Source organism: Podarcis muralis, chromosome 2 (assembly GCF_964188315.1).
Source record: "Podarcis muralis chromosome 2, rPodMur119.hap1.1, whole genome shotgun sequence".
Lineage (NCBI taxonomy): Eukaryota > Metazoa > Chordata > Lepidosauria > Squamata > Lacertidae > Podarcis > Podarcis muralis.
Genome location: NC_135656.1, coordinates 30,782,142 through 30,805,331, shown reverse-complemented (window position 1 = coordinate 30,805,331; position 23,190 = coordinate 30,782,142). Strand labels below are relative to the sequence as shown.

Sequence of the window (23,190 nt, the reverse complement as noted above, 5' to 3'; positions counted from 1 at the left end):
CTGGGGAGGGAGGGGGGAGGAGGAGGAGGAGGTGGGCGGTGGGCGGTGGCACCTCCCCCTGAAACCCGACGCGAAAGAGGCGAGGCTTCGCTGCCCACGTGACGGGCAACGCGGTCCCGAGCCTCGGAGCAAAAGCAACGGTTGCTGCTGCTGCTGTACCGTCGGATCCGGAGCACGCTGTTTCTGCGGCTTGCAAACCTGTCGCTGCAACTGCACACCTGCACGCGCCCACGCACGCATAGCAAACTGTGTTCTACTCATGCACACCTACATTAATTGCAACTGGGGAGGAGGAGCGCCTTTTGCTGCCCGCGCCACGCGGTGCCCACCTTGGTGTCCTGAGGACAGCGTTGCTGATAAAGGCTGGAGAGATAGCAAGCTGCCTCCCTGGGCTGCTTTGAGAGGAAGGGCGGGTTATTAATTAATTTAAATTTAAATAGAGTCGGTTTTCTCAGGAGTCAGAGAGCGGGATGTGCCTGGGCGCCGTGGGGTCTCCTGTGAAGCAAAATGGTCCCTTGCGTTCCTTGTCTTGCCCAGAAGAAGAGTTTGGATTTGATATCCCGCTTTATCACTACCAGAAGGAGTCTCAAAGCGGCTAACATTCTCCTTTCCCTTCCTCCCCCACAACAAACACTCTGTGAGGTGAGTGGGGCTGAGAAACTTCAGAGAAGTGTGACTGGCCCAATGTCAGCCAGCAGCTGCATGTGGAGGAGCGGAGACGCGAACCTGGTTCACCAGATTACAAGACTACCGCTCTTAACCACTACACCACACTGGTTCAGAGGGAGGAGTCGACGAGGCGGGTGTCACTAGGTGGCTTGCTGTTGACAAGAGGACGGGGTGTAATTTAATAGCAGCAGAGCATTAGCTTTCTTACAAAAATAAAAAGGTCCCACCCGTCAGTGAGAAGTGGGAATTCCACTCCAGGGTGCTGTGGCCCAACAGGTAGGATCAGGGCCAGCCAAGGACATTTTGACACCTGAAGTGAACCACAACATGGCTCCCCTTTTCCCACCAGGAAAGGAATGAAGATCTACATCAGGAACAAGGAGTGCCAATAAAGATCTACTTCAGGTTCGCTGCTCCTGTGGATCCTGCCACCTGGGTTGCCTCACCTTGCCCTGTGGGTGGGTCAGCCCTGGGCAGGATTGACCTTAGTTCTCTACCTTGGATTCTCTTTCAGCACTGCACGTTTTTTTATAGAGGAAGAGATGTTAGTAGGCCATACATCATCAGGGTGGGGAGAGGAGTTGGGATCACACTGGCCCAACTGCAACTTGATTTTGCACCCCCAGCTTGCATCCACCCCCAATCTGCAGGGCTACTCTGCCTCCATTACATGGGGACAGGAGAGGTTAAAGAGGGGGATTAACAGTGCTTAGGAATAGCATTTTTGTTGTTTAATAAACTGGGAAAGGCTGTTACCAATGAAGGAGGCCAAAGTCAGGAATCCATCTGCATCAGATACTGTGATCAACCCAACCCCTCTTCAGGTGTGTTTGAGAATTCCTGGGGTATGAACAGGTGTCTCCTTAGGGAAGCAACTAAAAACGGAACTAGCTCCAGCAATTAACTATAATTATTATTATATAAGCAAGAAGCAGCAATCATTTTAACATACTCCTATTTTCACTGCGTCACCTACGGAGTCCTGAAGTAGATTTAGAACTCTCAGAGCTACTTAGCTGTACAGTATTGTGGCTAGTTATTCTGGATTAAAACAAAAACCAACAAACTTGGATACTGGGTAAAAAGCCATATATGCATTTCCATACATATTAGGCGTCCCTGCCTGAAAACAGGAATAGCACTATATGAGTGGTTTCTTGAGCATCAGCTTCTGCTTTAGCACCTACCATTTAATCAGTGTGACAGGCTGGATAGTTCAGTGCTTATAATGCAAGAAGACTCCTTGTGGATAATATTTACAATGATTTCTCAAAAGTGTGAGGAAGCTCCTGCAGGCGATGTACAAGTTGTTGCCAGGACCAGTCAAACAGGCTCTTTCCTAACCCTTTCCTAGATCAGCAAGCAAAATAACATTCTAAATCAGTATAGCATGGGAAGCTCTAGATACACCATCATAGAAACATTGGGGGTTTATGACAGAAATGATTAGTGCAACCCTCTTGTCGACTGCAAGCTTTTAAGGACTGACGAAAGTTAAGCTTTTTTACAATTTTACCCCCAAAGTCGTTGAGCTTTTAGGATTGAGGTTCTTGAGCTTTTTTTTAGGATTTTATCCCACAACATATAGTGCCACAGGGGCTGCATTAAATTGACCGGTGTGCCGGATTAGGCCCCTGAAACGGACTTTGGACAGGCATGTCCTAGGGCTACTGCTCGAGCCAATAATGCATTTATGGCGCTCTGCTCTGAACAGCGTTTTTATTGTTTTGGCATGTGTTGAGTCTGCACTACAGTGGAACCTCTAGTCACGTACTGAATCCGTTCCGGAGGTCTGTTCGTGAGTCGATCCGGGTCGCTGGTAGAAGCGCAGTTCTGTGCGTGCACATTCGGCAGCAGTGCTGTTCTGCGTGTGCGCAAATCGTGGCAAGCCTGGTATTTACTTCTGAGTTTGCCATGGTCACAAATCAAATTGTTTGCGAGTAGGGTCGGTGGTAAGTAGAGGTTCTACTGTACTGGCTTACTACTGGAACTACAAGAGAAGTGCCCCCATTGCCAAAGTAGGACCTGGCCCTTCTTTAAGAGTGATTCAACAATACAGTGGTACCTCGGGTTACATACACTTCAGGTTACATACGCTTCAGGTTACAGACTCCGCTAACCCAGAAATAGTGCTTCAGGTTAAGAACTTTGCTTCAGGATAAGAACAGAAATTATGCTCCGGTGGCACAGCGGAAGCAGGAGGCCCCATTAGCTAAAGTGGTGCTTCAGGTTAAGAACAGTTTCAGGTTAAGAACAGACCTCCGGAACGAATTAAGTACTTAACACGAGGTACCACTGCAAATTGCATTTAGGCACTCTTGGCAGGTTCAGCAACATTGGCCAAGAACATCAGAGCATATAGTTCTGCTCTCCTGAGGGCCATCACTGCACCATCAACAGCCACAGACAAACCTGTAGGGGTCCCTGTGATTTCCCCTTCCCCTATCAGTTAGTGGCCCCCTTTGCCTGCCTCCAAACCCTTCTAAATCTCAATTAAAAATAAGCTAGAAATAAAGAAAAAAGCATTGACTAGCTACAGTATCTAGCATCTTTGGGGAATGGCTGTAGCTCAGTGGTGGAGCGCAACTTTTGCATGCAGAAGAACTCAAGTTCAATCCCCAGCATCTCTAGGTAGGGTCAAAAACCCCAGAGAGTCACTGCCAGTCAGTGTGAACAATACGAGGCAAGATGGACCAATAGCCTGATACGAGTAGAACAGCAGCTTCCTACACTCGCTCCCTATAAGGGAGCATGGTAACACTACAACTTCTCAGCATGACGTGTGTGCTTAACAGCAAACCACAGGAAGAATATTCGCTCCACTGAATGTGGCATATATAAAATCTACAGCTGTAAAGCTGTTCAGGTGGAGTTGGGGTGAACCTGGAAGTGACATGGCCTTTCAACCACTGCAGCAAACCTCTCCTCCTCAAGGGTTTGAGAACCTTTGCAATATGCATTGACCCCATGCATGTTGCGAAGCTAAGCAGGGTCCAGTATAGTTTCAAACTGGATGGGGGACAATGTGTTTGGATTTGGATTTGATATCCCGCCTTTCACTCCCTTTAAGGAGTCTCAAAGCGGCTAACATTCTCCTTTCCCTTCCTCCCCCCACAACAAACACTCTGTGAGGTGAGTGGGGCTGAGAGACTTCAGAGAAGTGTGACTGGCCCAAGGTCACCCAGCAGCTGCATGTGGAGGAGCGGAGACGCGAACCCGGTTCCCCAGATTACGAGACTACCGCTCTTAACCACTACACCACGCTGGCTCTAGATTCTAGATTCTAGATGTTGAGATTCTTGCATTGCTGGAGGGTTCTGACCCTCGGGGTATCTTCAGACTCTACAATTCTATGATTCTATAATGCGGAGGCTGTTCAGGTGGATACTGGGGATCAGTCTCTAAGGGGCACGAGATTCCCCCCTCCCCCCAAAAATCCACTTGTTTCTACTGGTTAGGTCAAATGCCCTTATTTCAGAGGCTGGGCTCAAGTCTTCCCCCTAGCTTTTGCCTTCAGTTCTGCAATAGGCTAAAGCAAAGGCATGCACATAAGGGTGTTACGATGTTAGGATGTCTTGAAAAGTACCCAACATAAGCACCCCGGTGCTGCAACTACACAGGTAGATGAGTGTCCACAGAAAGTGAGAGTAGGAAGGCCTGAGACAAGGGGGATAAACCAAGTGGAACATAGTAGTTCTCAGCTAGGGCTTCAGACTAATGGCAAGCTTAAGAGGTGAGCGGTTATGGAAGAATTACTGCTGCAATCAATCACAAGAGAAACCGATCGACGAGACTGAACACACACATACACAAAACATTCCTTTATTGCACCATGAACCATTGCTACAACTAGGGCTACTGCAGCAAGCCCCAGCATGAGGTGCATTAATACCCGCTTGGGGTATCTACATGTTGGCAGGAGATTGTTAAAGGGGCACTGCCAGAGGGGAAGAGACTGCTCCCCGCTGAGAGAGTGAACAGGGTCAGTGCCCCCCCTCCCCAAGAAAAAAAAAAGAATCGTAATAATCATAATAAATCATCAGCTCAAATTAAATGCAATGGCCAAAACCGTTTTGGTAACTGCTTTGATACGGTGGAGAAAATAAAGCTAGTTTTCAACCTTTGCACCCAATCTATGAAGAGAGGAAATGGGTGCCAAAGTTGAACGAGCAATGCTGGGAATGGGTGGGATGCACACGGATTGCCCCTCCAACCAATCATGCACTTGTGGGGAAGTTACAGGTAAAGGCTGCCTACCTGGGAGTAAGCCACCGAGGTTAACAGCTGGACAGCAGCAGATGCAAGGGAGTAAAGGAGACCCTAGGCCAGCCCTGCAGGAACAGGAGCCCTTGCACCACTTGGCTTGACAACTACCCACTGAAAAAGGTTTGGCACAGGGACACTTGGGTCTCTCTCATTTTGGCAGGCAGCAGCCTGCTCTGCCTTGGTGCCAAAGCAAGTGATGTTTCGGGCAACCTCTCTCCAACGCAAACTCCCAAGTTGGAAATATGCTGCGAGAGACTCAGGTCCTCTTGGAGTCATTAACTTCTGCCACACAAGCTGTGCAATGATGCCTGCCGGAAGTTAATGAGGACAACGCTTAAGAGGAGGCATGGGAAAAAGACCCAAAGCAAGGAAGATTCAAGACTGCAAGTGGGGGGGGTGGGTGAATGTCTGAACACTCCTTTGTGGAAAAGAACTCCCAGTTAATGTGTGCATGGATTTTTTTTAATTATTATTGTTGTGTGGAGAATTCAAACATTTCTTCCCCTGCCTGCAGCTTGAAGCAACACACTCCAGCAACAGGCAAATCTCAAATGAACCGTGACTTAACTATGGCTGGAGAATGCTACCGAGAAGTTGTCATTGCAAAGCAGCACCTTTCGAGGGCCCTGGCAGTGAATGCATTTGAACACAACTGTACAGGGCAGGACGACCTGACCACCCGCTTTCCTGGCTGCACAAAACTCAAGTCCCAAGTGTTTTGTACAGCAGGAAGAGCATGTGGGAAATGGTCTTGAAAAATATTTCCAGAGTGGAGCATTTCATACTTCTCTGAAATGGGATAAACCAGAGAAGGGGCTGCAAATGGGTGGAGAAATGCCATGTCAGTTGCATCCTGTCCTAATGACTCAGCCAGGGAGTGGGGAAAGGGGCAAATGTACCACAACAACATCCAGCTCTTGAGGAGTTGGGACACAGCTCTTGGCTTTCTCAATCTTCTCTTGGCAGGAAAGGGAACAGAGGGCATCACAGCTCATCATGCTGACGGGCGGAGGCAACAGAGGGATTTCATTTCAAAAGGGCTAGTTGCTCTTAGCTCCACTGCTGATCCATGCCTGATGCCCACGGGTACCCAGGGACAGGACCTTCCCCGGGCAAAGGCTCCTCGTGACACTCTTGCAAGTAAGCGGCGATGGGTGCCTGCATTTCCCCAGGCACTGCACAGAAGATCCATCAGAGCCTTCAAGGCAAGAGGAGGACATTCCCCGTGAGTCCTGTTGAGTTGGCAACTTGCGACTGTTGACAGTATTGTGTTGGTCACCGGGCGCTCCATAGCACTGCTGCAGCCAAGAACTCGTCTGCGGGGTCGAGATGGAGAACAAATCAGTGCCACAGGAAAAGTGTTACTGGATTGCACCCTCTTGACCACTGGGTGGTGTGAGGAGCAGAAGGAAGAGAACAAAGTTGAAAAAAGCAAGCCAAAAAAAAATAAATAAGGGGGCAACAGAGATCCTGCAACCACAGGTTTAAATGAGGGAAAGGAAAAAGAATGGCAACGCTGCTTTGTAGAACTCCTACATCTGCATATTGTAGAAGGTCCCACAAGACTTCCCTCGTCACTGCTCAAATCCCTCGGCAGAAGTTGGGAGTTGTAAAAGACAAGAATCCAACTTCCATATTTAGAATAATGTAATCAGCCTAAGCAAGGACTACACGAGCTTAATATTTGCTGTAGGTATTCAAACGGTCACATTTTAAAAGCAAACAGAACCTGGTGTCTGCAGCTGATGAAGGACCCTTTATGGCACAAACAAAATCAGTGCATTGTTTAACAACTGCGTTTGCAAAATCAAATACGCCTTCCCACCCCTTGCACACAGGCACCACAGTCCTAATTACGAGTCATTTCCACCGCCGAATAATTTTCTATTTGCCCACTCCATAAACTACAATTCCCCAAATCCCTCTGGTAGGCTGCACTCAAGTTCCTCACCATCTCAAAGCCAATAGCTCAGGCTAGCAACTTTAGCGGGATGTGTCACGGCCCAGAAATTACGCCGGCTTTGCAGTTTCTGGAACGCATTGCCATTTCTTCTCCGCTCACGCTTGAGTTTCTTGATTTTCTTCACCTACGGCAAGAAGAAAGAACGTGTGGTTGTTCCAGCTTCTAGCATCCAAGCTGCCATCCACATCAAGTGAAGCGTACAAAGGACATTCCCTCCCCACTCTACTCACCAGAAAGCAGCTGCTGGGATGGACAAAAGCTAATTAAATACTAACAACCCAGAGGCGATCAGCAAGTGATCAATGGGACTGAAATCCAAAAGATGTCTTCCTGACTATCACTAGGATCACCCACTAAGCCTAAAATTTGGCTCATGCTCATAGGTCATACAACAGCTCTATTAGAAATGCAAGCAGATGTATTTTGATTGTTCTAGCAACAACGGAGCAGGCAGGCATGCTGAAGAAATATATGCTTTTCAAGATGGGAAGTCTGTTTTAAAAACAATCCAAACTAGCAACTGAACACACTAGGCTAGGCTTGCAACATGCTAGGCTTCTTACCTTCCCACTGTCAAACTCTTCATCCCAATCGTCAATGACTGTCTGGCTCTGAGACCATACAGCATCCTGCATGGCAGCTTGGCTGATGGCCGACACCTCGCCATCCCATGTCAACACTGTGGAGGAAACACATTGGCAAAGAAGAGCTGGGGGTCGTGGCACGCATGGTCGGCCCAAGAGATTTCGGCATCTGAGGCAAACCACAAAATGGTGCCGCCCTCCCCACCAGGGAAGAATGGATGAGTGAAGATCTACATCAGGAACAGGGTGGGGAATAAAGATCTACAGGATCTGCTGCCCCTGTGGTTTTTATTTTTCATTTTATAATAAGAACAATCCAAATACCAAAGACACATTTATCTGCTGCCTCTGTGGGTCCTGCCGTCCAAGGCAGTCGCCTCAGCTTGCCTCATAGGTGGGCCGGCCCTGGTGGCAGTCCTTCCTCACTATCCCAGCCCTCTGCCCTTTCCTCATTTCTCCACTGAAGAAGACAGCAAGGTGCTATCACCAGAAGCGCACATAGAGAAACAGGGACACTGTCTTATCTACATGCACTTCTATCATAAAACACGGGGTGCCTTTTGAGAATGCCAAAGATCCCCATTATTTGTTTTCCTACTGTGGCTTAAGAGGAGGAAACCCCTTCCAAAACACAGGAGCAGTAGGGCCTCATCTGTTTATGGGAAGACCCCTTTCCTTAAAGAAGTACTGTACCTTGCTTTCCATAAGCTTTATCTGAAGAATCCTTCAGTAGCTCCTGGACCACATCAAACTGTTCGTGCTTCTGATGTACCACTTCCTTCTTTGGACTTGGGATGTTCCAGGAGCACTTGTCCCCATGTCTAAACTGGCTGCCAGTCCAGGTCAAGGCCACTGTGGAAAGAAGGAAGGGTGCGTGGTAAGAAGTATTGGCACAATCATGTCATGCAGCAAATCTGACCTGCCACTCTGCAGCAGTGCCAGGGAAACCAAGGGAACAGAACTGAAAAGAAACACAACCCCAGGAACAGGTGTGTGATTTGCATTCCCAGTGGTCCACGGGCCAAGGTAAAAATGCTCACTTACACCTGCAGGGGGGAAACACGTGCAAGACACCAACAGACTATTGGAACATCGCCACCAACCACAATACTGCACAAGTTCCTAGGGTTTGCACCCAGAATTAATCACAACGGCTTGTTTAACTGAGCTTAGGTTGTTGGGTGTCAACATGTCAGAGCTGTGGGGGTTATGTCTGAGTTCATCTGCACGCCTAGGAAGAGATGCCTGATGTGCATAAACCAAACAGGGAGAGGCTATGAAGCCTTGGGACAAAAGCAGAGGAAACCTTGGGAGAAAACCCACTGCCACATTCTACGTAGTTGCTAAGTAGTTAGTGTCAGGGAAGAGTTAGAAGTTTCCAATTTCCCAGAGGGAGAAAGTTTTCCGCAAGAGAGGGAGGAGAGCAGTGAATCTAATATAGCTCAGATTCGGAGGAGGGGAGATACAAGCCAGCTCTAGCGAGGAGGTTAGAAAAAAGAGCGGGAAAGCGAAAGGAAGGGCGCGTCCGCCATTTTGAGAGTTGCTGGTCACGGAGAAGCAGAGCTCAGAAGGTATCTGAAATAAGTCACTCTGAGGAATAATAGTTAAAGATAAGAACAGTTTATAAGATTGTTTGTTAATACACAATAAAAAGTTATAAAAGAACAAGAAGTGTTTGTGTGGTGATCTGAAGAGGACAATGACCAGTCCTGACAGGCACCTATACTGCTTTTGTTTGGACATAAGGAAACCATTTGTGTGTGTGTATATATATAAATATAAATATATAAATAGGTAACAGTTCTTCCGCGTCCCAAAAAGAGCTCTGGGTTTGGGGCAAGTGTCACTACTGCTCTTCACAGATACAGTGGAGCTGACAGGCAGCTCAGCCTAGTTTAGAACTGCAGCAAGTCCAAGCTCCCCTATGCCCATTCTAGGAGCCGATCTGAACTGGGGGGTACACCGCCCCCACTCTTAAATCTCCTTTCTCCGCACACATACCCAGCTAAGATATAGATATGTCTCAAACCTGGGGGGCTGATTCTAGCAGAGGAAAGGCCATTTTCTCTCTGTTCTTCTTGGGGGCTGCTGGCCTCTGGCACAGAGCCCCCCTGCTTCTCCCTCCTCTTGTGCTTTCGGTGCTCGCTCTCTCCAGCAGGGCTGCCGCTGTCCGAAGCTGGGCAAGGAAGCTGCTTCTGCTTCTTTTTCTTCTTCTTCTTCAGGCTGCAGGACTCCTCCACCGGCTCATGGGCTATTAGGCAGGCTTCTGCCTCGCGCTGTGGAGGGCAGCTGCAAAATGGATTAAAAAACAACAGCCAACCCCTTTGGTTTTATTCATTTATTTTTTTAAAGTTAGAACTGTTCCTCCCACCCACCCAGAAAAAAAGTACAACCAGCAGCCATTGCTTTAAAATAACCTGCTTTAAAACTGTATCTGAATGCAATGAGAAAGTACAAAGAATATCACCTCAAGGACCCTTTCCCCATATGAACCCAAATGGACTCTGAGATCATCATCTGAGGCCCTTCTTTGTGTGCCCCCTCCATTCGGGGTACAGAGGGTGGCAACATCTCTGTGGTGGCTCCGTTTGTTGAACAGTCGCCCCAGGGAGGTTCACCTGATGCTTTCATTATATATATATATATAGGCACCAGGTGAAAACATTCCTCTTCAACCAGGCCTTTGGCTGATTAATACTCTACCGCCTTTTAAATGTGTCTGTGGGAAAGGGCGGGGTATTGTTTTGATGTTTTGTTTTACTTATTTACTTGTTTTTATCCTGTTTTTTATTCTGTGAATCACCCGGAGATCTTATGATGAAGGGCGGTATATGAATCTAATAAATAGGTAAAAATAAAAACCAGTCTCTTAAAACGGCCCCCATCAAAACTGAATTTTCTGCATAAAAGAATGAAATAGGACACAAAAGGGCTCGTCAAGTATTTATATGAAGGTTCCAAAGATGAAGACCGCTATACATGCGAGCGAAGTCTCACAACAAAATGCTGAACTGGGGTGGGTGGGTGTTCCAGTTCAGGATTCCAGCCAGCTAAACATGCCCCTCTTCCCAGATATTTAGTCCATCCCCCTCCCCGCAAAGAACCAGTCAGCATTATTTGGTACTGAGCATGCTCAGTCCTTACTGGGCTATTCCGGGGCTCTCCCCCTTACTGTTTTTCCTTCTGTAAACCCCACGCCTAATATATCTGTGCCAATATGGTGCTGTTTGGGGCCACATAAGGACTAGCACTCAGAAAAATTAAGCATATTTATATGATTTCCTTTCCAATTTTCCATGTCTTATCCAGCAACCAGCAGCCCATGTTTCTGAGAGGGTCCAGATTTAGCCTTCAGTAGGGTTGCATTATTTCAAAAAGTTGAGCTTTTTGGGGGAAACCGCCCCCCAAAATAGCGATTCTAAGCTTTTGGAGCTGTTTCTGCTTTTTCCATCGTGTTGCCTGACACCCGGGTTTTCCCAGACATTTTGGCAATTCGGCAAAATTCCACTGACACCATTTTTACACCTGAAAGCGAGGACATATCAGGAATTTTCCTGATGTATGGCAAGCCTAGCCTTCAGCTACATGATCTTGCTTAAAAGGATCAGGCGTACCGCGAGCATGCCAGTCAGAAACTGTCAGTTTCATCTCTAGGCAGATGTATATTCTGCAAAATGCATCTGAGCAAAACGCCCCGCAGTCTGTACCAGTAGCAGCAGCAGAATCCCAAAACCTATTTTTAGTTATACACAGATAAGAAGCACCAGGCTTCTGGAAATCTGGGAGGCATACTTCCCCCTCCCTCAGAGTTTTCATTTTACAGGGGCGAGGAAGAGGAACTTTTGGGGGAACTGAACTATATGCTGTGCTTGCTTTCTTCTTATCAAAATTATTGAGCTGTACCTTTTGGCCTGTTTAATACATCTACATCTCTACTCAGGAGACCGCCCACTCTGCTTAGCAGAGTTTACTCCCAATTGAGCTTGCACAGGATTGAAGCCTCAAAAATAAGTGCCTCAGGTTTGTAGGCACAGTCCTTTAAAGGGGAGGAAAGAAGATGGTCAACCAGACAGGAAGGGCCAGGATTATGCAAAACATTGGTCGAAAAGGCAGCAGGAAGGACTTGTGTAAACACAGGGCAACGCTTGGTTCCACTAGGCTCAAAGGCTCCACTTGTTTTATTATTTATTATTATTATTATTGAAGGTGATGGGGGGGGGCAGGGGGGAGGCCCAAAGACCCTTGAGACATAGGTAACAAGGAAACACACTCCTACCTAGCAATTCACAGAGGGGTCTGAGAGCTTAGTCTAAGTCTTCATGGCTTGCCATCCCAACAGTGTTAGAAACTCAGATATATAAGCCTAGGCGCCAAATGGCTCCTCAAACCAAGGTTAAAGTCGCCAAAATGGAATGTCCAGTTGCCATTTTTGGGCAAGATGGCAAGCCTTATTTTTCAAATGATGGATTGACTTGAGTGATTCGCAGTTAAACATCTGGCTAGTTCAGATGGCAACCTTGAGCTAGGTTAAGAGTTTTGAGAACTTAAGGAAAGTTACTTGATCCAGGGACAGTCCACATATACAGTGGCCTATTTCTGACCTCTTTTTCCCTAATGGTGACAACAGACCATTCATAACATAAGAATATGCTTCATAACTGAGCAGGCAGTGGGGTGGGTTAAGTGAAGACAAGCCTATAACGCTGTTCACTGCTCCTGTTCTGGCTGCACAGAAAAGACATGTTGGTTCCTGAAATTCATTCCAATTGCACAGATAAAATATAACCGATAGAATTCTACAGGATGAGGTATTAGTGTGTGAAAACAGTCAAGATCCAAGGATCCCCAGGTATGCACCTCCAGATGGTGGAGATGTCAAGTGCTCATGTTTCTCTCTCCAAGCAAAGCCCTTCCCCTAGAAAAGACAGCCAAGCAAACACTCACCTGTTCACAGGGGACAGCAAAGGCTTACAGTCTTCCTCTGTTTGCTGCAGCTTCCTTTTCTTTTTCTTCTTTTTCCTCTTTTGGGTGGAATTAGCTAGACTAGGATCTGCTACCTTGCAGCCTCCAGCTATTCCCTCTTCCTCTCCCTTCCCGGCTGCCACCAAGTCAGATTCCGGTTCAGGAGAGGAGTCTCCAGGCCTGCCGTTTTCCTCGAGTTGCCTCTTCTTCCTGGGTGGCTTGGAGAGGCAGGTTCCCTCTGCACCAATGGTTTGTGTGCTTGGGATGCAATGGGTGCCTTGTTCTTCCTCCAAGAGGCTACGCTTCCTTTTCCCCTTCTTGGAGCTGGCAAGGAAAGGCCTCTTGTCCCGGTCTGGGCAAGAGTGGCTCAGTGCCTCTTTGGGCACTGCAGGTGGCAGCAGAGGGGCAGCAGAGAGGCAGCATGATTTGAAGCTGGGCAAGGGTTTGACAAAGGCGCTGCTGGCCGGCGGTGGAGGCGCTGAAGATTTGGAAGCAGATGAGGGCGTCCTAGAGAATCACACACAGACAAAGCTAAGAGCCAACCGACACCAAAGCGGCAGGAGTCTCTGCAGAAGACCACACCCGTTTCTGTTCTAAAAGAGAGCCAGTGCCGGCCTCTTTCACAACATAAATGGTCCCTTACATCACCCAGAAGGACAAAGCATTGTCAACCGAAGCAAAGGAAAGCCCTGTTGGATTCATGCATCTAATTCTACATTCTGTTCTCAGAGTGGTCAACCAGGTGCCCAGGACTTGGGCACAACAGCCCTTTCCCTACTTGTGATCTGCAGCAACTGGGATACAGAGGCAGACCACCCCACACATCCTAGGCATTAATAAACATTCAGCTCCTTCCAGGCTTAAGACTGGTATGGCGTCAGGCTTTGGAACTGTTTCTGCCCCTATCCCAAAGGCCCAACCCCACTTCACTGACCCTGCAATGTTTCCTCACTAATTATTATTATTATTATTATTATTATTATTATTATTATTATTATTATTATTATTATTATTAATACCCTGCCCTCCCCAGCCAGCCAAGACCGGGCTCAGGGTGGCTAACACCAGGTATAAAAACAATTGATTAAAATACAACTTAAAAACAAGATTAAAATACAACATTAAAATGCAGCCTCATTTCAGTAGAAACTCAAATCAAAAACTTTTGGGGGATGAAAACGTCAAATCTTCACCAAGGCCAACTATCCAGACTGGTCCAGAAAAAAGCCAGGGAAGTCCCCAAATAGGAGTTCCATCACAGAAGGAGAAAGGAAAAAGGAAAGAGGGGGAGGGGATCAAGTTGATTCCAAGCCAAAGGCCAGGTGGAACAACTCTGTCTTACAGGCCCTGCAGAAAGAAATCAGATCCTGCAGGGCCCTGGTCTCATGAGACAGAGCATTCCACCAGGCCAGAGCCAGTGTTGAAAAGGCCCTGGCTCTGGTTGAGGCTAATCTGACTTCCTTAGGGCCCGGGACCTCTAGGGTGTTGCTATTTATGGACCTTAAGGTCCTCTGCGGGGCATACCGGGAGAGGCAGTCCCGTAGGTATGAGGGTCCTAAGCTCCATGCCACTTCTAGCTCAATCTATAGAGATTTATTCATCTAAAGACATACATAGGACGGTCAGCTAGCACATTTCCACAACACAGGCGTGGAGTTCTTCTGGGCTGGAGGATTTCTATGCCCTAATTGAGGAGTTATTTCAGGGCCAAATTCAAAGCTCTCCCGCCAAGGCACTTTTGGTGCTTGAGTTTTTATATTCACCAGGTTGTGGAGCTATATTTGAATATTTTAAGGCCATTCGCAATAATTCTTGGGGTTTTTTGGAGCAGTGAGGAACCCCGCCCCCCCGCATGGGCATTTCCCTAGAGATCACCTCCTTCTATTGCTCTGTTCTGCACTGCTTCTTGCAGGATAAACAACCCCTTAAGTTCCACCTGTATTCAAAGCATGCAGATGCTTTGCTACCTAAGTATAAGCTAATTTGTATTGCTTTTAAGAGTTTAGTCTCAAAGAACAGAGTGTCTCGCCGTAGCACAAAAAGCTTGCAGTACAGAGCAATGCAGCTGTGCACCTCTGCAGAGGCTGGACAGTTGGCAAACCTGCGCCCAGGAAGTACACTTGTCCCTGGAGAACTCAAAAGAACAACGCGAGCCAACAAGACTCTCAACGCAAAAGACTCTCAACTGAGCGCTAGTAGAAGAGTAGGGAAGGAAGACTGCACTGATGTGAGGTTATATGGCAAGAGATGGTGGCCTGGAATCATGTATTAAGAGAAATAAAGTATTGGATTATGAATTACCAAGACAGCCCTTACTAGAGGGATGCAGAACCTCAGGCATAGGGGCCAGATGCGGCCTCTCTAGGTCTTGATATGGCCCTCACGACCATCCGTGGGCCACGATCCCTCTCCCCGGGCCACAGCCCTCGCCAATCCCACTTCATACCCTTCTCAAGGGATTTTATCTGGCTGGTATGTGCCATCGAACTCCGCTTGCCTGGATGTAGGATTCTAGAGGGGTGCATGAGTGTATTTAGAAACTTGCCTACTGTGCAAGGACAAAATTTACAATCCTAGCTCACCCCACTTTTGCCACAGAAAGGGGCCCATAATAGAATGCAGCCCTGCATGCAGCTGCTTTAGCACTTGTATTATCTGGCTATTTTAAAGGAATGGTGGGACCCCCAAGAAGATCTCAAAATGACAGTCCGCCTTATAGCAATAGCAGCCTGTATGACCACATGTCAGGCTTGGGGAAAACCAGACCCTCTTCAATCAGAGGCTTGGATAGGAAACGTTTGGGACCTAGAACATATGGCGAAATTTAAAAACATAAACAGAGGCAGAGGTTGACCACGTGATAATAAACTGAGAACCCCAATTGTTTGGTGAGATGTAGGTTGAAATACAGGTCCAATATGAGGAGCATGGGTGGAATGAATATAAAAAGAAAAAAGTTGAACCCCATATCGACGAGTACATTTGAAGTTGGAAGTTTTATTCTGTTGACTTGATGTGACCGGAGTCACATATGATTAAACGAACCATGTGCTACTTTTAAAGCAATATACAATTATACTGTCTTAAAAGAGATGCATTTTAAGTGATGTGTGGCCGTTAGGATGTACATAGGTTTAAAAATATTTATTGCATTATGCTTGCCACTAATCTGTTAATACTTACTATGGGGTTGCACCCAATGAAGATAGAGTAGACCCACTGAAACTAATGGACCTAAGTTGGTCATGCCAACTATCTGCAACTGGTCAACTCTGAGGACTAACAGAGGCTTGCATACAATGCAGTACTACGCAAGTATCCTGTTAGCATAAGGATCACCAGTTCGACAACTCCCCCGCCCCCACAATCTGCTCTAGGAATTCCTCCAACCCTCTGTAGCAAATTTGGAGTGGGGGGCAAGTCCCATTGCACAAGCAGGAATCCCTGTGCTGACGGGATGCTTATTTAGCGCTGCAATAGATACAAGCCGTTGGCTACAACCCTAATCATTTACCACTGTATACATGTGTGTGCGCGCACACATACGATAAACACACACAAACATATACAGTCATAACTCATGTTACGTCCGCTTCATGTTAGGTTCTTTCAGGTTACGTCCCACGGCGACCCGGAAGTACCTGAAATTTCTGGGTTCCGCCGCTCGCGCATGCGCGCAAAATGACATCACGCGCATGCGCAGGAGAGCGAATCGCAACTTGTGTGTGCGCAGACGCGCCGCTGCGGGTTGCGCTCTTTTCATATTGCGAAAGGGCCTCCAGAACAGATCCCGTTCGCAACCAGAGGTACCAATGTATATATAACACAAATTTAAAAAACCCAGAGGCTGCTCTCACACATAGTGTCCAAGCGGGGTGACGTTTCTCATTCCCTGTCCATTTGCCCAAAGCACCCAAACCAGACACAAAACCCAGTAACAGGTGGGCTTCAAGGCACATGCTAGCAATTGCAGCAACACCCTCAAATCCAGAAAGGCTTTGCTTCAGAAAAGTACCAAACGCTGCAGTGACTTATTATGACAAGCCAAAGAGCCACACAGCAATGAGAGGGTTCAGAAAGCCAGGCCAGGGTTATGACCGCCCCCCACCCCTGCAAGGGCCCCGGGAGCTCACCTGGAATAGTCGAGTGCAGCGGCACAGACGGGGTGGGTGGTTTTTGTAGCAGCTGGTGGAGGGTGGGGCGGCGCCAGGCGCTCACTGCTGCTCAGTTTCTGCAGTGTGTTGCTGCCCTGTAGTTATTGACATAAATAAAAACTTGGTGGTCTAAAAAGAGGTTTCCATGACCCCAGGGGGCAGAGCAAGAAGAGAGGGGAGGGGGAAAACAAAAGAACAGGTGGGGGTGGGACAGGGAAAAAGAATCAGAAAAGTGTTTGCTGTTAGAAACAAAGGGAAAAGAAGGAAGGACATGTATAAAGACAGAACAGTGTTAGAATAAAACAATGGGCAACAGGCACCTTCCCATCTTCCTTGTTTCCAAAGAGAGGAACGAAAAGCACCAGCCAGGGTCTCTCTGCTCTGGCCCTGTGAGCAGCGAAATGCCTCCTTTAATGTGGGCCTCACCAAGCAAGAGGATTTGAAGGGGCAAGAATGAGGGGAGACCAGCTCTACAGAACACAAGTTTCTCCCCTAGAGTCTGGGGGAAAAGATTCCCCCTGCACAGAATGCAGATGCAAGGCAAGCCACCTGCTTAAAAGAATACTGAGCTTGTTCGCAGGTAGAATCAAGCCATGGCTGAGCACGAATAGGGCGCATGCCGGTTCCAGGAGTGGAGATCTCAGCCGCTTTGCTCCTCCCCGGGTTCTGCTTGCTGCCATGCTACCCAGGACCAAGCCATGGTTTGGCTTAGAACGGCATCTGAACCTGGGCCAAGCCACTGCTCTGCCCTGGGCAGCACAAGAGGAGTGCTGTGGCCGCAATCCTTGAATCAGGGAACCTGCACACTTGCTTTTTCACACTAAGCCATGATTTGACTTTGCATTATGTGTGGGCCGTAGTTTGCAACAATGGATTGGCAGGTAAGGAGGGTAGTCAGAAAGCACTTGGGACTTACAAGCTGGCCAGGTGATGAATCTCCCTGGGCTCCTACCTACAAAACAGCTCAGTTGGTTAAGCATGAGACTCTTAATCTCAGGGTTGTGGGTTCGAGCTCCACTTTGGGCAAAATATTCCTGCCTTGCAGGGGGTTGGGTCAGAGTTTCCCAAACTTGGGTTTCCAGCCGCTTCTGGACTACAATTCCCATCATCCCTGACCACTGGTCCTGCTAGCTAGGGATGATGGAAGTTGTAGTCCAAAAACAGCTGGAGACCCACGTTTGGGGAACCCTGGACTAGATGATCCCTTCCAACTCTACAACTGCATATGTGATCGAGTCTGCAGTGCTGCCGCAAGCCTGAAATGCCCCTTGCCTGAATCAACCCCACCCCACCACCCAAATCACCACTCCATTTTGCCACCATTTTGGAGGTAGGTGAGGTAAAGTACCCCTAAAACGCACCTTCCTGGCAGAGAGGGCCAGCTTTTTTGCAGGTGGGGGGGACATGGTATTTCCCAGCTCCAGATTGGTCACATTAGCCAGCAAAGGCGACTTCAGCTTGGCAAACTTGGAGTCCTCGGAAACAGATTTCCCAGAGGCAGAGTCCGATTCCTGAGAGGAGCAGTAGCCGTTGACGCCCATCGTGGCCTGCGGGAGTCCTTTGGCTGGGCGATGTGCTGGACTGGAGGAAAAGGAGCTGCTCGAAGAGGACGAGGAGGAAGAAGACGAGGAGGAAGAAGTCAAAGGTGAGGAGGCCTTGCTCGGCGCCTCTGGGCCTTCCTCACGAACTTTGGCCTCAGGGTCTCCTCTGGGAGCCTCTGGCGGCTGTGAAGACAAGGCCAAGCCCTTGTCTCCCCAGGAGCTCTGCTTGCCCATCTCCACCCTGACACTGGTGGCCTCGCTGAAGTCCTGAGATGTTTTGAGTGGCAAGAGAGGCTGCTTCTTGGACCTCTTGCTGAAGTCGTCTAGGAAAGACAGCTTGGCAGGGAGCTTAGGAGAGGAGAACCCAACAGCAGGGATGAGCTTCGGATGAGGAGAAGGAGGAAGCGTCCCGTTCTGGGGTTTGGAGTTGGAAGCAAAGGAGCTGCGGGGAACAGGGACGCCAGGTTCCTCAGGGTCCAACGTCTTCCTGGCCTGAGTCACATCTTGCCTCTGTAGCGACAGAAGATAACAGGTGTTGAATGAAGACAGGTAGAGCCAACACCACAAAATGGGAACTGCTCCCCCTGCTCAATAAACTGTTCAGACCAATCCAAACGCAATACCCCGCAAACTGCCAGATCTATAAGCAGACGGCATTTAAGGTTATCTAGCTGCATGAAAGTCATGCAGTTCACTTACAAATTACTCAGGGTTAAGATTTCCCCCATCTGATCCACTGGGAAGCAACTGATGCATTTATTACCATTCAAGTCGGTGGGCTCTGGCCTTGTTCTCAAAACAGGAGAGGACTGCTACAATTGCCAAGTTCTGGAAGACTTTTGATCTTGGCGATTTGGATTACTGGTATACCAAGACTTAGCAAATTGCCCTCTCCTTGAAAAAAAATTCATGTTACATTAAAACTACCCAGAGGCCAAAATGCCTGGTTTGATTTTATTTCATATACTGTATGAACACAGCAGGTTCACAGACGCCAAGTCCCACTGGTTTAAACAAATGCCTGGAATAGTTAAATTATCAGTTGCTACTAAGAGTACAGTGGTACCTCAGGTTACAAATACTTCGGGTTAGACTCCGCTAACCTGGAAGTAGTACCTCAGGTTAAGAACTTTACCTCAGGATGAGAAAAGAAATCGTGCGTTGGTGGTGCGGCGGCAGCAGCGGGAGGCCCCACTAGCTAAAGTGGTACTTCAGGTTAAGAACAGACCTCCGGAACGAATTAAGTTCTTAACCAGAGGTACCACTGTACTTTATTTCAGAGGTGATCTCTGATTATTACAATAGACTGCCTGTTATGGTGCAGTTCTAGGCCATAAAATCTTTTACTTGGGCGCTAACTCACTGAGTGTAACAGCTACTTTATTTCTTATCTCCCAACTGTAATGATTGTATTCTCTTATTATATTCTTTGTTAAGTTGTTTGTTAACTTAATGAAAAGTACTTTGTCAACTTAAGGAAAAGTACTTTGGAGGTAAAACGAATAACTTCCTTGACCATACCAACTGACACCACTGGAGAGGGCTCGTGTGAGGGAATGCACCCCATTTTCGAGTTATTTTGATATACTTCACATAGAAGTTGGAATGCGAGGGAAACGGCTAGGCCAAACCTCTCACTGCCATCTTGTTTTCTAGGCAAAGAAGCATTCAGTCATGTGAGCCTTCCCCCCTTGCAGCCTGAAGTGGTACAATCCACTCACAGATTCACCACTTCTGTGAGAATGAGCATGGAGCAGAAGCACTAAGATGCCCAACTACTGGCACCCCATCCATTACATAAAACTGCAAGCATGTTTCCCATAAAGATGCTGGGGGCAGAACAAGGCTTTAGTTCCTCCACGTATTAACACTCAAAATGCCAGTTTTGTGACTGCATCGGAAGCACAATTCATAACAGTGTCTTGGGCTGGCTGCCGGCCTGCTGCAGTGCATTTGTATGGCTGGAAGAATTTCAATTTCCCCCAAAAAATAAACTTGCTAGCACTTATGGCCGCTGATGAAAAGTGTGCGGATAACATACCAACCCAGAGAAGAGACTGCGTAATATTTTTCAGTAGCTGAAGAGAGCTTCAGGGTACTCGCTCTCAATTTACTTTGGGGTTTTTTTTACAGGCCAATGGGTTTTGTTTTTCCTCAGCCCAGAATCTGCACTGCTCAAGCTTAAGACTTTCCCCTTTCCTTTTGAAGTTCAAAACACACACAGTTCTGACGGTGGGAAATTCTGGATGGCAGGCGGACTATGCAGATATTCACCTTGCTCATCAGCGGTGACGCGAGGGCACCATTGGTCATGCTTTTCTTCATGTGGTCGGAGACTATGCTTGCTCGGTTGGATGCAGGGCATGTGCTTTTGGAGATGGTCCCCTCAGAATTCTTCCTGGTACTTGGGATCCTTGAAAAGGGGGAAGAAGAAGGAGGAACTTGTACGTTATCGCTATCACTATTTTTAGAGGTCACCCTACTCTTCAGACCAGGGGGTGGGGAACCTCCAGCTCTTAGGCCAATCTTGGCGCACCAGGATTAATTTAGCTCAGGGAGGCCATTTCCTCCAAACCACACCCACCTGCCCATCAGCTGATGTCACCGGTGTTGTCAGCTGATGGATGGGAGAACAGCTTTCAATCCGGTTCCCAGCACAGAGCAGGATCATGCAACCAAGGCGGCAAGGTTTAATAGGGCAGGGATTAAAGCCCTGATCTTTGGCAAGAGAATGCAGGTGCTGTGAACCTTCTTCAGTATGAAGGATTCCATTACAGCCAAGGTGGGGAACTGGGTGTGGCTGATGAGCAAATCATCCGGGCCAAGAATTGGGGCACCCTCTGCAATCCATTCCGACGGGTAGGCAGGGCTGCCCATTTATCAGTCACCAGAGACACCACCATGACATCAGGTACCCTAACAACTATAACACACATTTATAGTGTGCTCCCTCAAGCATTTCTTGGAATTTGACACCAGAGCTTCACCATTTAGGTGCTGGCTATAAAACGGCATGAAGTGATGAGCAGCTGGGCTTCCTCCCCCCTCCCCTCCCAAAAAAGCCACATTGCAGGCCAAATGGGAAGGTCCTGGAGCACCTAATTTAGGACACAGGTCTGAGATTCCCTACCACTGCGCTACAGTTTACAAATACAAAAGAACACAGAAGTATTTGTTTGGTCTTAGATTTAAAAAAAGAAAAGCAAATAGAGAAGTTAAGGAAACAACTTTAAACCATAAAACAGAAAACAACCCAAAAAGCCCAACAGAAAACAATATGAACACAAAGGAATATCTAAAACACAAAAACATCTCAACTTATGTAACTCTTTGCCAGCTATAGATTGTACATTGCTAATGCATAGGCCCCTCAAAAATTATTCAATGGACAGTATGCAAGAGTACAATACAATTCAAACTGTTGCAGCATTTGAAGCACCGCATGAAAATGTAACACCCGGGTTTATTATTGATTACAAATGATCAACGGAAAAGCACCACACCTCTACAGATGTTGTTGTGAGGTCATTCATAAACTGAAGACTTCAACAATAAAGGGCAGTGCAAATGCTGAATAGTAAGATTTTTTTTAAAAAAAACCTGTATTCTCGTATATATTGGCCTTTGAACAGTTTGGCAGAGCAGCTACTCATTAGCATTGATGTACATTTTATCACAGAGAAAGACTTTATTGAAAGAGGGTCTAAACCAGGGGTTGGCAACGTTTTTTTGAGGCTGGTCCAGTCCACTCCCCGGCAGACCTCCCCATGGGCCTTAAGTTGCCGACCTCTGGTCTAAACACACTTGGTTTTTAGAGTTTCTTTTATAAAAGGTACATATTATTGGGTTTTTCGCTGCTATTTATTTGTGGATCACTGCCAGGCACTCTGCTTCCCTCTGAATATTTTGTTCATTTACATGAGATGATATTTAGCAATCACAGCAACATGAAAAGGAAACCACATCAGCAGAAGTAGCTGAGGACCCTGCTAAAACAGGGATGGGTTAAGAATGGCCAAGGGTGCTTCCCAGCATTAGCAACAACCGTGTTATTATCATCGCCCCCAGTTGACCCCAGCCTGCTCCTCCCTCCATTTAAAAAAATGGACTTCTGCTCCTCTCCACTCCACTCGATTAGCAGAAAGGTGACAGGTGGATTGAAGGGCACCCCAAGAAACAGGCATGAAGAGAGGCGGCCAACGGCAGGTCCCATACCATGCCCCACTTACCGAAGATAGAAAAGCACATATGCCTGTTGATTGAGGACAACTTTGATGTTGCTCGAATGCACCATTGAGTCGTTCATCTGGTACCACTGCCCATTACTGGCCTGAAAATGGGAAGAGGAAGGAGGATTTGTAGCTACAACACAGCACAGAACAGCAGCGTTAGGCAGGAGGGGAACAGGCACTGCACACCATCAAAGGTAGGCATAAGCTCCATTGAAAAAAGGGACTAGGTCAATGTTTCCCAAACTTGGGTCTCCAGCTGTTTTGGGACTACAACTCCCATCATCCCTAGCTAGCAAGTCCAGAAGCGGAGATGATGGGAATTGCAGTTCGAAAACAGCCAGACACCCAAGTCTGGGAAACACTGGACCAGATAAATTCATGAACAGATGTACCAGTGGCTGCAAGTCATGACAGCCAGGAATCCAACATCCACATGCACTGATAACAATACCAAGTGCTGGAGAATAACCCTAGGGAGGTTAGTTACCCCACTTCTAAACTTCCCCTTTGCCATCTGGCTGGCTACTATGGGAAGGAATAAAGCCAACTAGGGCAATAAACGGTTGGATAATTCTTGTGCTAGAGATAATAAAATAATAATAATAATATTTTATTTATATCCTGCCCTCCCCAGCCGAAGCCGGGCTCAGAGCGGCTAACAACAATAAAAGTAACACAGCATTCTAAAATCATTTCATTCTAAAATCAGTTCAAATCAGATTAATGGCAACCATTGGACTAGAGTTCTGTGAGGATTACCAAAGGAGGGGGTCAGACTGTGCCTTGGCCAAAGGCCTGGTGGAACAGCTCTGTCTTGCA

General features: G+C 47.4%; 1 protein-coding gene across 4 annotated transcripts in view; it reads right to left on the bottom strand.

Moving 5' to 3' along the window:
* Positions 1-4,475: 4,475 nt before the first annotated feature.
* USP36 (ubiquitin specific peptidase 36) overlaps positions 4,476-23,190 on the bottom strand; it is a 31,167-nt gene continuing 12,452 nt past the window's right edge. For all 4 annotated transcript variants that reach the window (XM_028715220.2, XM_028715250.2, XM_077924110.1 and 1 more), the window contains exons 11-20: positions 22,369-22,469; positions 20,414-20,552; positions 17,960-18,649; positions 16,578-16,693; positions 12,427-12,951; positions 9,512-9,771; positions 8,176-8,334; positions 7,462-7,577; positions 6,887-7,022; positions 4,476-6,251 (exon numbers count right to left, since the gene is read on the bottom strand). In XM_028715220.2, coding sequence (XP_028571053.2) covers positions 6,891-7,022; positions 7,462-7,577; positions 8,176-8,334; positions 9,512-9,771; positions 12,427-12,951; positions 16,578-16,693; positions 17,960-18,649; positions 20,414-20,552; positions 22,369-22,469 — 2,238 coding nt within the window. In that variant the 3' untranslated portion in view covers positions 4,476-6,251; positions 6,887-6,890. The remainder of the gene's footprint in view (positions 6,252-6,886; positions 7,023-7,461; positions 7,578-8,175; positions 8,335-9,511; positions 9,772-12,426; positions 12,952-16,577; positions 16,694-17,959; positions 18,650-20,413; positions 20,553-22,368; positions 22,470-23,190) is intronic.